This window comes from Stegastes partitus, unplaced genomic scaffold (genome assembly GCF_000690725.1).
Source record: "Stegastes partitus isolate 25-593 unplaced genomic scaffold, Stegastes_partitus-1.0.2 Scaffold813, whole genome shotgun sequence".
In the NCBI taxonomy this organism is placed as follows: domain Eukaryota; kingdom Metazoa; phylum Chordata; class Actinopteri; family Pomacentridae; genus Stegastes; species Stegastes partitus.
In genome coordinates, this window is record NW_007578544.1 from 55,718 (window position 1) to 70,623 (window position 14,906).

Below are 14,906 nucleotides of genomic sequence, written 5' to 3' on the forward strand. Positions count from 1 at the left end.
GATGGTGAATGAGGTTACCGAGCCCAGCGGTGAGAACCCTGATTGTAATAAATGAGTCACAGTTACTGACGGTAATCGCATTCTGCTGACACGGAGAGACATTTATAAGTGAGGAGAAACAGTTCCTAATTTTTGATTTGTCAATCAAAGACTCCAGATGGCCCTCAGGTCCCACTTTGAGCACCCACTGCTCTGTTACGCACCTCATCTGCCGGGCTGTTGTTGTCTCCACTACAACCTGTCAAATGCATATAAAAAAAACACCACATGGACACATTAACAAGGTTTAAAAAAAAACAAAACTAATTTATTTCATTTCCTCGTGTGGGTTGTGTGGAAAACTAAACGTATACATGTGCACCATCCAACCACATGTATAACAAACTGTGGTTTACGATGTTGGGGGGCTTTTTCTGTAGCAGTCTGACCCTGTGTGTGTGTGTGTGTGTGTGCATGTTAATGACAGCACTCTCCTTTAAATATTTGTTGAGCTCTTGTACAACACAGACAGACAGACTGTGGGCTGAACACTGCATTCCTCCCTTTGACTTTTTTGTGTTTTTCTGACTCCTCTTCTTCGTCTCTGCGTCTCTTTCTTGTCCGTGTCAGACGAGGGAGAGAGAGAGAACCGTTTGATTCAGCTGACACATCGGTACGATGCTGCAGGAAGTGGTAACATCACTTGCTATCATTTTCCTTCAGGAAATGACACACTAGCCTGCCCAACCTCGCCTCTGTGTACAACCACACACACACACACACACACACACAGAGTGACATAAGTGACATATTTACGAGGCACATAGACCCACTTAGATACCACGCTGCACATACAGCATATCTCCAGTCAGCACCTGTCTTCTCCACAGCACCCGATAATCAAACTAATTCAAACTCTGAACGATCACTAATATCTAATATACTGTGTCTGATCGTGTTTGTGTTTCCCTGCAGCAGCCAGTGTCTTACTCTATCTATAAAAAGTCGGCTTTTTACAGTCAGCTCGGTTTCCATTCCCACCCCTGTCACATTATGTGGGATTCAAGTCTATTGTCTGAGTAACCAGAGTTTATGGCCGAACAGACAGCGCTATTTTCACTCTCTCTGATACGGAGACACAGTGAATGTGCGCACACAGTTGTTAACCTATGAGCAAACACACCAGGACCGTTTCACCAGTCGGCAGAAAACACAGGATTTGTTTGGGCTCCACGGAGGAACTTGAGCAGTGACTAATAACAATTAAAAAGCAAATGTAATCAGTTTTTTATTTAAAAAAAAAAAAAAAACACTAACAGGATGTGGATTTGCGTGTTGAGATGAGAAATTGTCACAGTGTCACTGTTGGGTAAAACACAACGTGTACAGAATCTTGTGTACGTCAGTGTTTCCTCGGAGAAGGACTCAGGATGTAAGAATTTGGCAACAGTCTGTGGATGTGTGTTTAAAGTTATTCATACTATAGCAGGTACATAGTTCAGGAAACATTTTGACAAAGGAACAGCAGCAGCCACTGTCAAATCTTCAATTCCAGTTATTATAAATGTTCCTCTTTTGTTTCTAGTGTTGGGAAATGAGAAAAGGATTTTCTCACTAAGCCAGCATCACTGATATCAGAATTGTCTTTGTAAAAAAACAAAAAAAACCTTGAGCACACAGAAGAAATAAGTACAGAGGTCAAACACAACAAATGCAACCAGTCAAAACCTACCTGAGACATCTCTGAAAAGTTCCTCGATTAAATCATCAAATGGGACGATACAGTTTACGCTCTCATATAAAATCACTTCATCTCTGTTTAACTTGTGTTTCCCACAATTGTAAACATCAACAGGAATTGCAGGTCATCTGATTTCTCAGCGTCCTTAAGTAGTTGTTCTTTCTACTCGAGAAAAAAAAAACCCCAGCCTTTTACAGCTGTATATTTTATGTAAGTGAGGATTTTCCGGTAAGCTGCCCTCGACAAGCTCTTACTCACAGCGTGTTAATCTCGAGTGTTGGGCAGGTTTGTTGGTGCAAGTTTTGACAAGCATCAGAAAAGGTTAATTGGTGCATAAACTGAAGCAGGAATTGCAGGTTTTATTGCACTGAAATCGTTTCCATCGCACCATAAAAACACAAATAGTGTTTTATAGCAAACAGCAATTTGTGCAATGATCAGTATTTTGACTTGCGTGCTTCTGTGTGTTCGGAGGTGGGCGGCGGCGCAGTGGGGTGTGTTGGCATTTGTTATTTGACAGAATGGATTTGGAAAGACTATCTTGAACTCTTAAAATCAACATATAAGTGTCATAATTCCAGTAACCCTGTGTGGGATTCATAGTATTAATTGTTTTTCCTCTTTAGTTTGTCTTCTGCCTCTACATCCACACAGAAGCTTCAACAGGGTGACCAGATTTTTATTGTAAACATCAATCCCATGATTTTACCAGACTGGCCTGGTGTCACATGGTGGTATCACCCGGGAGATCAGACATACTGTCCTGTGGTGTTACAGATTCACCACAAAACCCCCCCTTGAGAAAAGTACCACTCAGCAGGGTGAAGCTACATGACCTCATGCTTAGTGGGAAATTGGTCATATATCAGCCCACACATCTGACCTCTGGTGCACTTGCTTCCCCTTTTGAAAAACTGCAACAGGATCTGAGAACTCTTATTCTCGATTAACTGCCTCTAATTGTACAATGTCCCCTTACTTTCTGCTGTAACGCATGTACACAGGTTTAATTCACAATGCGATCTGAACCAATGTAAAGCCTCGAGGCAAATATGTTACATGAATAAAGTTGACAATGACGAGAAAAGAGGCAGCTGTGGGTAAAGCACCGTAGTCGACATGTGCTGTTACTTTTATAGGACATCAACACATAGTCACAGTCGGTTTAAGACATATTATAGTTTTAATAGACACAGTTTCAGACACGTCTCTGCATTAAGCAATTTAACAGTCTGGAAAAAAAAAAAAAAATTCTTAAACTCATCTGCGCCCAATACTGAGATAATTTTAGCCTTTTACTCGAGGAACCGCCGTCATTAAAACAGCTTTCTGCTCAGTGGATACATATCAGGTCCCGCTTCACACTCAGCCTCTCAGTCAAAGTAGAAAAAGCACTTATTAGTATTATGGCATATATGTGGATTACTTGTTTAAATATCATTACATACAGTATCTACTGTACATTAAACAAACGTGAACATATACAGGTTGAACTTGCATCATGCATGTAGTGAAGTCCACTAAACCAACAGCAATGTGGCAAAATACACTTTATGACTTTCTTTTTTTCTGCCAATTTGCATGTCATTTCTTCCAACCCATCAGTGGCACAAACTGCTGCCATCTTTACCTCAGGATGCTTTGTTGTTATTCTCATGGGCCCACTGACTCTGCTTACAGAATGTCTTCACATTTATTTATCATCAGAGACATAAAGGAGCTGAAGAAACATACCTTTAGTGAGCTTTAAAGAAAGTAAAGCCACATTAAATGAAAACCAATATGATTAACAATAGAACACAGGCATGAATCGGACGACGCTCAGACAGGACACTTGAACGGTGAAATAAAATAAAAAATGAAACAAAACATACACAAAATAGAATAAAAATCTGGTGCACATATCCACCTTAAGGACACTGAGTGGACCTGCTGAACCTGCAAAGACTGTGGCTGTTCAGAGGGTTTCTACAATAGTCTGGTTAAGAAGAAAGCGTTGAAAACATACATTTATGTTCTAACAATGAACTACTGCAAAGAGAATAACATTTCTATTTGTTTAATTGATGCTAAACAAAGTGCATTTTCTGTGTGATCTGAGTTAAAGTTAGCTCACAAAGTTCACTACACAGAGGACAGCAAGCATGTACAGCCAACAATGTGTTCACAGTCTTGTGAAAGCAGCATGCCCACAAAAGAAGAGGTCATCACTAGTACAAATACAGTAAGAACAGGAGTCAGTCATTCTGTTGTTTAGTTTGTTGATTTGTTGAGCGTGTCCGTTTAACTATAACGTGGTAAATTTAGACTGACTAGTTCATTAGGGTGGATCTAGCACAGGGGTCGGCAACCTTCAACGCTCAAAGAGCCATTTGGACCCATTTCCCACAGAAAAGAAAACACCGGGAGCCACAAAACCCTTTTATCTAATATCAAGACAACACAGATAGCATATATCGTTTTAACGTCAATGCTATGTATAAAAAACTATACTGTGTTGCATTAATAAAATTAATGACTACAGAGAAAACAAAATTTTATTTCTGCATGCAACAAAAACATTTCGAACTCAGAAAAAAAGACGCTGGGTGGAAGGTTACTTTCAAATAAAATACTCAATGTCTATTTGAGTCCTCCTCGTATTTATGAAATAAAAAGCCAAACTTAAATTATCCACCTGCAGCAAAGTAAAAATGACGTCTGGTTGTCCTGCTGACTGCAGCTGGGACTGCTGACCAGACTCCTGACCGCCTGTGAGCGCTTTGGGACAGGAGGTGCTCACGGCAGCACCGGTGCTCGCCGACAATAGTAACTGCAGAACGATACGTGTTTACATATCAGTGTCTCAAAAACATCAGAAAAGTCTCCAGTAACACCAGAAAGAGTCGACAGATTTGTCGCTAGTCGCTTTTTACGCAAAAAAAAGTCACCAAGAGGATTTGGAAAGTTGCCAGATTTAGCGAGAAAGTCACCAAGTTGGCAACATAGATATAATAAAGGCCTGTGCGTGCCGGCGGGTGTCGCACATCAGTGGTTGGTGACACATATTTTGAGCGACAAAAGAAATTAAACATGTTGTATTTCCTTCAAATTCAGAATTGCATTTTAAAAACTGATGAACTGAAAAACTTAAATGTAAATTAAATACTCATTTATTTTCCAAAGCCACAAGGAGTCGCAGCAGAGGGATGAAAGGGCCGCATGCGGCTCCGGAGCCGCGGGTTGCCAACCCCTGATCTAGCACAATTAGTCCATTAGACCAGTGAGTCAGTCGGTCAATAGCAGTGTCCTTCAGTTGTTGGCAGCCATCCTCGCTTTGAGGCGGTTGATTTTGAGAGGAAGGAGGCCGACCATCTCCTTACTCAGCTCCAGCTCCGTCTCTGCAGCACCTGCTGCCTCAGGATGGGCCTCACAATACTGCACCACGTACCTACACAACAGGTGGAAACATTAAAGACATTATGGCAGCTGGCAGGATGAAGAGTTCAGTCACATATCTATGAGGTGTGTCAGAAAAGTTTCAGGACTGGTGTCACAAAAGATATATTTCAAATCCAAACAAGTTTTCCCCTTTAAAGTAATCCCCCTGAAGTCTAGCACACTCCCCCAGCCTTCTCTGCCACGCCGCCATGCACTCCTGGAAGGATTCTTCCAGGATCCTCCACAGCTCCATCGTCACAGCCATCTTGATGTCGTCCACGTCTTCAAAACGGGTCCCCTCGATGACCCCCTTGAACTTGGGGAAAAGGAAAATATTCACATGGAGCCAGGTGGGGTGAGTAGGGAGGTTGCTCCAGCATAGTGATGTTCTTCTCAGCCAGGAACTGTGGGATGCTCAGGGCATTGTGAGCAGACGCATTGTCATGGTGAAGCAGCTACAACTTGTCTTGCCACAAGCAAGCAAACGCTGCAGGATCTCTTTGTTGACGTGCTGGTTGATCATCTGAAGGGGAACCCTGGTAGTTTGTAGTTTGGGTTTGAAATCTATCTTTTGTGACACCAGTCCTGGAACTTCTCTGACACACCTTGTATGTGATCTTAATTGTTCTCCACAAGCTCACTTCTATCTGACCTCTTGCTTCTCTCTATTAGTTTTTGTGCTCTTATATTGAAGTGAACCTGTAACAGTCATCCTCTGACAGAGAGCATCTGGTAAGAGCGACACTTTCAATAAGTAAACCCAGAAATTGTTGGACGCAGCACTACAAATTCACAAATGTATCTTCCTACTTGTAGTTCTCCAGAGATCTGTTGAGGTTTTCCAGCTGAATAGGAGGCACAGAGCTGATCAGTCGGCTGTGCAGTCGGGCCACTCTGAAGCGAGCAACCAGAGCTGGTCGGAGCACCTCCTCCTCCAGGACTTCTGGAAACTTCCCTTCTGGAGAACACAGAGAGTCTAGGAACATCTGGAAGTATCTGGAGAGGAGAGGATACCAAATCACTTTAAAACCGAGCAACATGGATGCACAGCGACATACATGGACACTTTAAATGTGAAAGTACACATACTTGGCAGAGGCAGAGCAGAGATTGTTGAATTTCTTAATAGTGTGGTTATCTAGAGACTGTGTATCGGCCTGTCTGTTGGCCAGCGTCAGCTTCAAGTCCATCATTTCATTGTAGGTCTCAGCCAACTCAAACATTAACTGTCTGCGGATCAATAGGTAGTACTGGGAATTCAGATCTACAGAGAAATCAAGAGTTAGAGACAGTACATTTTATCATATTCTCAGATCATTACTATATTTAATGAATCAAAACTGTCTTCAAAGGAAGACACGATCCTAAATTTGAAACTCGAGAGCTCAGTACCGTTGCAGATTGGTTCCAGCATGTCAACTCGTCGTTTGTGCATTTTGCAGCGTCGCTCCAGATCCTCTTCAAAGAAAGCCAGCGCTCGAAACAGAGAGCTGTGATCCTGCAAGATCTCTATGTGGTCTGTCACATAGCCATCCATCTGAAAGTACTCCTTGGCCTTAGTGAGAATAAAAGAGCGGAGAAACAGTTACAAATAGAGATCAAAAACAGACAGACGCAAAACAGAAAAAGGTCTTTTTAACATTGTTCTACTTTAAATGAGACAGCAGACTTTGTCCAACAGCTCAAACTGTACGTCGTATGTTCAGTGCGCTGAGAAAATGTGTGTGAGGGGACAATCTGCCATGAGCAGAACAACATCTTTGCTGCATTCATTATTTGCGCAACTGTGTAAAAAAAAAAAGGGGATGATCCAACTTAGTAGTCAGTGTCTGGCTCTGTTGCCACTGTGAGTTACTTCATCTTCATCTCATTCTCAACCAAGTTTAAGCTTTTCTTTTTTTATAGTTCTATCAAAATCAAAGGGTTTACCAGTTCAGACCAGACATCCCAGAACATTAAAAACATCTTAATTATGGCATTACAATACAGACTTTCTTCCTGAAGTGAATATTTAAGACAATAATTTGGTTGAACTGTGAAACTCAGTTTATTTCCACAACCCAATACCATAAAAAGTGACTCCACTTCACTGGTGGATGAACACAAGTGCTACTTTTGTCAAAGCTAAAAAGCACCTTTTTAAATTTCTTACATTTATATGCTGAATATTTCATATTGAATTCAGGTTAATGTTCATCTGTGTTGTTATCTTCTGGCAAAGCAACTTCCATAACTCAGCTATAAGTGATTTGTAAACTCTGCGCCCACACTGAGTGTGTCTGTTTAGTTGTATACAAGGGATCTGTACACAAAACACTTGTTTACTTGTACAACTGTATACAGAACACTTGTGTTGTGCTTACCTGTGTGACATAATTCTGTCCTACGAGAAACACAGATCTGGCCTCAGTGAAGTCCAATGGGAACAAACAAAGCACCTAAAAAGCAGGAAACGCACTGTTTGAGCTCATCTGTTACAAGAGGGGGAATATTCATCTGCAGAATGGCGCCCTCTAATGACAGGGTAATCTTAATCCTTTATTTATAGTGTCAGTAAATTATGTCGGTCACATATGGGCTGATAATGTTACAACCCACATATGAAAAGTAATGCAATAAAAACAACTACTATTATCACATCTTGCCCATAAAGGAAACCAATTCTGCAGCTACTGATACCGAGACAGCAACATGAACAAGCAGCAGTGTAACGTGATCCTTAACAATAACAGTCATAACAGCAGCACTGTCAGCAGCAGCAGACACATCGTACAGACCTTCTCTTCCAGGCTAGCAATGGAGTCAAAAGTGTCCTCAGAGCCAAAAAGCAGAGCACTCTTCCTGCCCTTCTCTTCCTCTTCCTCCTCACGTCTTCTCGCTCTCTTCAACTCATCTTGACGATCAGTATCCAGCTCCCCAATGTTGTCCTGAAAACACACAAACAGGCATATTTTAAAATACACACAAAACAAGTACGAGGTGTGTCAGAGAAGTTCCAGGACTGGCGTCACAAAAGATAGATTTCACACTCAAACTACAAACTACCAGTTTTCTCCTTCAGATGATCCACCAGCACGTCTACAAAGAGATCCTGCAGCATTTGCTTTGTTCAGTGCGCGAGAAGAGTTGTGGCAGGACAAGTCGTGGCTGCTTCATCATGACAACGTGCCTGCTCACAATGCCCTGAGCATCCCACAGTTCCTGGCTGAGAAGAACATCACCGTGCTGGAGCAACCTCCCTACTCACCCCACCTGGCTCCGTGGGATTTTTTTCCTCTTCCCCAAGCTCAAGGGGGTCATCAAGGGGACCCGTTTTGAAGATGTGGACGACATCAAGATGGCTGTGACGACGGAGCTGCGGAGGATCCTGGAAGAATCCTTCCAGGAGTGCATGGCGGCGTGGCGGCAGAGAAGGCTGGGGGAGTGTGTTAGACTCCAGGGGGATAACTTGGAGGGGGAAAACTTGTAGTTTGTAGTTTGGATTTGAAATATATCTTTTGTGACCCCAGTCCTGGAACTTTTCTGACACACCTCATATTCATGTGGACACATGAACAATCAGATAAGCACACAGACAAACAGATACTCTACTTGACCAAACATGTACCGATTGTCCAGATTTGACCAAAACAAAAACAGTCAACTGTGACAATCCAAAGGCACTATTGAAGGACTACAACCACATACAAGTACACGTCCACATACAACTATGCAGTACCTCTAGCAGCTTCTTGGAGTCCTGCAGGAGGTTGAGACAATATTTGATCCAACATCTCGCAATCTCGGCTCGCTTCTGTCTGAGATGTTCCCTGCGTTCGCTCTCTGTCTCACCTGGGTCAGACAGATGGACAAAGAGATGTGAAGATATCCCAGAAGAGACTGAAGGAATGCTAAATATGTCTGGATGACGTGAGAGGGGCAAGATGAGACAATAAGGAAACAAAGCTAAAAACAAGGGGGAGAAAAGTGCAAGGTTTTACTTGGCTGCTTTGCTACACAGCTGTGTTCTCTCTTGTTTGACTTACTGTAGTTAACGAAGGATGCAGAGTACAGAGCAAATAAGCCTGTCAGTATATTTGTTTGGATAAGCATCCCAATTAAATGTTTAGATACTTACTCTCCTGAGCAGCAGCCTCAGAGGGAACTTCCCCTGCCAAACCTGATATGACAGTAGCTGCTGAGAGGCAATGTCTGCCTTCCATGTATCGACCCTAAAAACAAAACCACACAAGCATACACATATTTGTAACAGCTCACACTTGAAAACAAACTACTGCAAGTGCGACAGTCGTAGAGAACATCTAAGACAGAACTTACGAAATATGTTTGATGATTGCAACATATATTTGTACATGTAATGAAAATTAATTAACTCTAAATTAAATCTTGGGGCTGCGAGGTGGATCGGTGGTTAGCACCGCTGCCTCGCAGCAAGAAGGTCGCCGGGTCGCGTCCCAGTGAGGACACCCGGGATCTTTCTGCATTGAGTTTGCATGTTCTCCCCGTGCAGCGTGGGTTCTCTCTGGGTTCTCCGGCTTCCTCCCACACAGTCCAAAAACATTCAATTTTGTGTTGAACCACGTGAAAACAGTTAAGGTTTGGTGGAAATCTTTTAAAAATCAAGGTAAAGCAGATTTATCTCTTTAGATGACAACATGCAGGCAGCATGCCTTTTGATTAGAGGTTATTAATCAACAGTTTTCAATTAGTAAAATTCAACATATGTCCTACCTTTGTGATATAATATTGTGAGAGTGTTGCAGCATTCAGAGCCCACTCCATTGGGCTGAACTGGTTTAACTGTAGCTGTCTCTGCAGTGTACTGTGGCAGTAGGTGGCAGCACGCTCAGTTTGCCCTGAGAGACACAAGGCTGTAGTTATTATCACTATCAAATAAAGCAACGTATTCACACTTAGCTTAATTACATCAACAGAATATGAACCCAATCCAACAGCATACTTCACAAATTCCTCAAAAGCTGAAGGATCAGAACCTCATACTCACCAAGGTTTTTATAAACTTGAGCAAGGTAGTACATGGTATGAGTGTAGGCCAACTCAAACCTGGTAGGGAGAAAAGTAAAGATGAAAAGAGAGAAGGAAGGTAATGGGATAAAGTAAATGCAAGACAAAATAGCGATAATGTTTTTGTAAATACAGAGGAAATCTGTAAGATGTACACGTGTGTGTGTGTGTGTGTGTGTGTGTGTGTGTGTGTGTGTGTGTGTGTGTAAGTGTCACGTATGAGGATGTTTTAGTTTCCAAGTTACCTTTTGGTCCTTTCCTGGTGTGTCAGCAGGTTCTCCTCACTAGTGAAGTATTCTGTCATATCAGTGGGAGGACTGCCATCCTGAAAAGACAGAAAACAAAAAATAATGGCCGCTGATGAGGCGATGATGATGAGGAGTGAGGAGGGATGGTTCTGTCCTGGACTGCTCCCTGGACTCCACAGAAGAAGTGGGTGAGAGGAGGATGTTAGTAAAGCTCAAATCCATCATGGAAAACCCCTCTCACCCGCTGCATGGGACTGTGGGGGCTTTAAGAAGCTCCTTCAGCACATCCTCTCTGTAAGAAAGAGCGCTGGTCATTCCTCCCAACTGCAGTGCAACTTTACAACATCAGCATCACCAGCTTAGTTGGCCTATATTTGCACATTTTTCTTCTTCGATGTAAATATTGTTATGACTAATTATTGTTATTTTCTTATACTTTCTTTCTATATTTTTGGATGCTGCTGTGGCGTGTAAATTTCCCCTGATGGGTGGATCAATAAAAAATTCTTCTATTCTCCTCTGATAAAGAGGATCTGTCCATTCAGTCAGTGCCATGCCAACTCCTACAGGAGGCCAGACTGTGGAACCAATATTAGTTTCTTGCAAACTTTGAGGATGTCTTGGTTAATTTGTCTCTTGAATCATGGTGTCTCCCCGCTTAGAGCAAGTAAAGCATTTTTACAGGCAGCACTTGTAAAATCGCTCTCTTTGCCTCCTTGTTGTCACATTTCAATTTGACCTGAAAATAGGAACACATTTATGCTGTAATGTAGCACCTTCAAAAATGTAGTGTAGAAAACTTTTTATCAGTAAAAATAAAACAATGTTCTGCCTTGGTACCTGACAGATGTAAACCTCTGTTATGTGACTATGCAAAATGATGGCTTTCTTCTCCTACAATCTTCACCCATTAGTGACTGAACAGCGAGTCAGAAAACCAGTCGTACCTCCTTCATGTAACGTTGGTACATGGATTCTGCAGTTTCAAGGAAGCCCTGAGCCATCTCCGTCTCATCCCGGCCTGCCCACAGGATGCCCAGCTGGTTCTGATAAACATAAGGAGTCAACACATGAGCATCAACTGATCAGATCATCTGACCTCCTACCACAGTGGGATGTCTGTGAAAGAAAGAGCCGCAGATCTTCATGTACTCTGTGGGAACCACATTCAATCACATGGAAATGTTTCTGTAAACAGCTCGGTAACAAGTCACAAATTAGATATTAGTTTCGGATTTTTTTGCTGTGATTTTCTGCATCCCTGCTTGTAAACAACTGCCTGAATTAAGGAAGCTGTCAGCTCACGCACGGTTGCATATTTATGTAAAAGTTACTGTCAACGTTACCTTGACATGAATAAACAGCGACACATTCTCGGACGACACTCGGCACCTCTCCAGCAGTTTCATGCAGTTCATCAGATGCTCCTGTCCGGCTGACAGCTCCTCCGTGTCGACGTGGTTGACGCCCAGGTAATACTCCACAGCCCCGAGTTTAGCGGCCCGCATCCCGGCTGGCGAGTCCCCGCTGAAGCCCTGACCGAAGCCGTCCTCCCTCTGCCCGTCCACCGGCTGCTCTGTCGGGGGCTGCTCGCCGCTCTCTCCGCCGCTCTCCTCTTCGCCTTCGCCGGCATCAAAACTCTTGAGCGAGCAGTATATCTCTCTGAGGAGCTCCCTGGCCTTGTATTTGGAGCGGTACGGGTCATTTTCTGGGTCATTCCGTGATTCTACATCTGTCAGGTTTTGGGCGTTGGTGAATTTGTCGCAGATAGCTCTCCACTCATCACTGTTGACGGACGCCATGTTGGTTTCCTCTTCTTCTTCTGCGCTGTTTAGCTGCGGCTCAGTCGTTTTATCGCTTCACTGCCGCCTGCTGGACGTGTTCAGTATCTCCGTCAATTTCAATGTACGGTCGTCCTCAAATGTAGTTATCCCCTTCCATTAAAGAAAAGGCAAAATTCACAAAAGTCACTCAAATAATAAGAAGCTGAAAAAGTAATAATATATAAAAATTTGCTAAATTATAATTTAATGAAATAAGACATTGCTTTTGAATTGTGGGTGAAAAGAATAATTAAAAATAAATAAATAAACTGTCCCAGACAAATTTGAGTAGTTCCCTGATGAGTAGTGGAGCAAAATCAAAATACCTGTCAACAGAAATCTGATTGAGAGTTACAGAAAACACTTGATTGCAGTGATCGCCCCAAAGGGTTGTTCAATTAAATATTAGTTTACGGGTCCCATCATGCTTGTTTGTTATTGTTGTTGTTGTTGGGGTTTTTTTCTTCTTTTTTTAAAATTTCTGTTGAACCACAATTCATAAGCAATGTCATGACTCTCATAATTTTTTTTTATTTATTATTACTTTTGTCAATTTCAACTTATTTCAGTGACAGCTGTATTTTTTCCTTCTTTAATGGGAGGGTATGAATACATCTGAGGACTGTATTTCTTCTGCTATATGATTTTGTTTTGTATGTATATGTAATGTTAATTCTTTGTTTACTTGGTTCTTGTCTTTACATATTCAAAATAAATATCTCAATCAATCAATCAATGTCAGATTCTGTTTCTGCTTTTCTATACAGTTCCTTCAAACAGCAAACCCTTAGCACACTTTCTAGGTTTTTCCTTGAGTAGTAGGAAATTCCTATTTAACTAAAGGACCTAAATGCAACACTGATGGGCCTCTGTTTATTTAATGTAAAATATGCAGCAAATGATACTGAATGAAACAAATGTCTAATACAATTGTAAAGCTCTCAGCAACCGTTTTGTATACACATAAGACATAAAATAACAATTAATTTGCAGTTAATTAAATTTGTGCTTTCTACCTTCACTGGAAAGACGTGTCCAGTGTTCACTTAACAAGGCCATTAGGTTGAGCGCTTGTATGTTGAGTGTAAACACAGAGGAGCAGCGTCCTTTGTGACATTGCAATGACAAAATACGTCACATTGTACCTGTCACCTGATCCCCAACAATGACCGTGGAACATGACTTTGACACAAACAAAGATCACGTGAAAATTGCAGGTGCAAAGCTTCATGATAAAAAAAAATTAAATAAACAAACCTCTGCAAAGAAATCAAGTGTGTTACAGCCAGTTTATTTTAACAAACCCAAAGATTCCAAACATTAATCAGGGAACATAAGTTGGATTATACAATAAATTACTGTGAATGATATTTTACAACAGCACACGGTACGTGTTTGGTCAGCACCGACAGCAGCAGTCCGTCTTGCTCGGTCATTCAGGAAAATTACCTCGACAGTCCCAGCTTGAAATGTAATTCTAATGATTTATAACACGGGGCAGTTTTACCACATATCAATATTTAATTTGTTTAATTTAAACATTTGTTGAATTAAAGTTATTTGTTTTATTGTTTAATACCCTGCCCAACATGATCCTTACACATACTCAAACATACAGAGTACATCTTGCTCCAGGATACAGCAAACACACAGCTTAACTCTGTGCGTTCTCTCTGTTTAAGTAAAGGTTAATGACTGAAAGTCTATATGCGCACTTAGCTACTGATACTCCGCTACAGCGTGGACATATTTGCACACCCTGACCTCAACCACAGCTCTCCACAAAATATCACTGACTTAAATTCCTAAGCAGGTTACGTTGTGAGAAAAATACTGATGCCAATGACCTGAAATGAGATGATTAACCAATAATGATTGCTGGAGCCGACTCTGTGCAACAGCCACTGGATCCTGCGTGCGAAACATCCGTCAGGCTGGTTAGCTGAGCGTACATTCTCCCACGTTCTGTACCTGTGTGTCGAAGTTGACCTTATTTCTAGGAAGGAAGCATCTTCTTTTATTTCTGTCTGTGTAGTAAAGTGACTAAAACTTAATCAGAGTGATCAACTGTGGTAACATGGCGTTAAAAAAAAAATGCTGTAAGTGCTGCTTTTTCACTGATTGGATAAGATGGGTGTTTAGATGCATGAGTTTTGATGTCCTGGTTTAGGTGCCTGCTGAAGCAGCCAGCGGTCTGCTTCAGCCTCCATCTGCCACTAAGAGGCGACCTTCTTCTCCATGCTGAAAAAAACAAACAAACAGAGAATCAGTACAATTCTGCTCTATTCCATGATTGCAATAGGTCTTGTATGTATGTTTCTTATATGTATAAACAGAAATTGTATATTATATATATATATATAGGAAACTAGAAGTTATCAATCAATAATTTATGGAAAAGGGGTGGGATTAAATAAGTGTTTATATACTTCTTCTCACTCCTTTTCGAATATGTAGACTTAGTCCAGAATTTTGGACTATTTTGCTATATGATTTTGATTTTGTTTTGGGGCTGGCGCAGTTGGTAGCACTGTTGCCTTGCAGCAAGAAGGTTGCCGGTTCGCGTCCCGGTCGGGGCACCGGAATCTTTCTGCGTGGAGTTTGCATGTTCTCCCCGTGCAGCGTGGGTTCTCTCCGGCTTCCTCCCACAGTCCAAAAACATGTTGAGGT

At 41.8% G+C, this 14,906-nt stretch overlaps 2 protein-coding genes across 2 annotated transcripts in view; both read right to left on the minus strand.

Moving 5' to 3' along the window:
• Positions 1–4,636: 4,636 nt before the first annotated feature.
• kifbp (kinesin family binding protein) lies at positions 4,637–12,360 on the minus strand. The gene is made up of 13 exons (XM_008292471.1): positions 11,760–12,360; positions 11,361–11,459; positions 10,411–10,490; positions 10,146–10,204; positions 9,872–9,996; positions 9,258–9,351; positions 8,859–8,971; positions 7,918–8,067; positions 7,504–7,578; positions 6,533–6,695; positions 6,230–6,404; positions 5,951–6,136; positions 4,637–5,150 (listed from the first exon to the last, which is right to left on the minus strand). Exons 1-13 carry the CDS (start codon positions 12,213–12,215, stop codon positions 5,012–5,014), a joined length of 1,914 nt encoding a protein of 637 aa, XP_008290693.1. The 5' UTR covers positions 12,216–12,360; the 3' UTR covers positions 4,637–5,011.
• A 1,146-nt stretch (positions 12,361–13,506) lies between these two features.
• The window catches only part of mpc1 (mitochondrial pyruvate carrier 1), a 5,338-nt gene continuing 3,938 nt past the window's right edge, over positions 13,507–14,906 (minus strand). Inside the window, exon 5 of the mRNA XM_008292472.1 lies at positions 13,507–14,477. Within this exon, the coding sequence (XP_008290694.1) occupies positions 14,453–14,477 (25 nt within the window). The 3' untranslated portion in view covers positions 13,507–14,452. The remainder of the gene's footprint in view (positions 14,478–14,906) is intronic.

Coding starts and splice junctions, on each gene's coding strand:
- kifbp (XM_008292471.1), bottom strand. CDS start 12,215: ATGGCGTCCGTCAACAGTGATGAGTGGAGAGCTATCTGCGACAAATTC. Junction 11,460..11,759: donor CGCTGTTTATTCATGTCAAG/GTAACGTTGACA, acceptor TATGTTTATCAG/AACCAGCTGGGCATCCTGTG. Junction 9,352..9,871: donor CACAATATTATATCACAAAG/GTAGGACATATG, acceptor TTTTGTTTTTAG/GGTCGATACATGGAAGGCAG.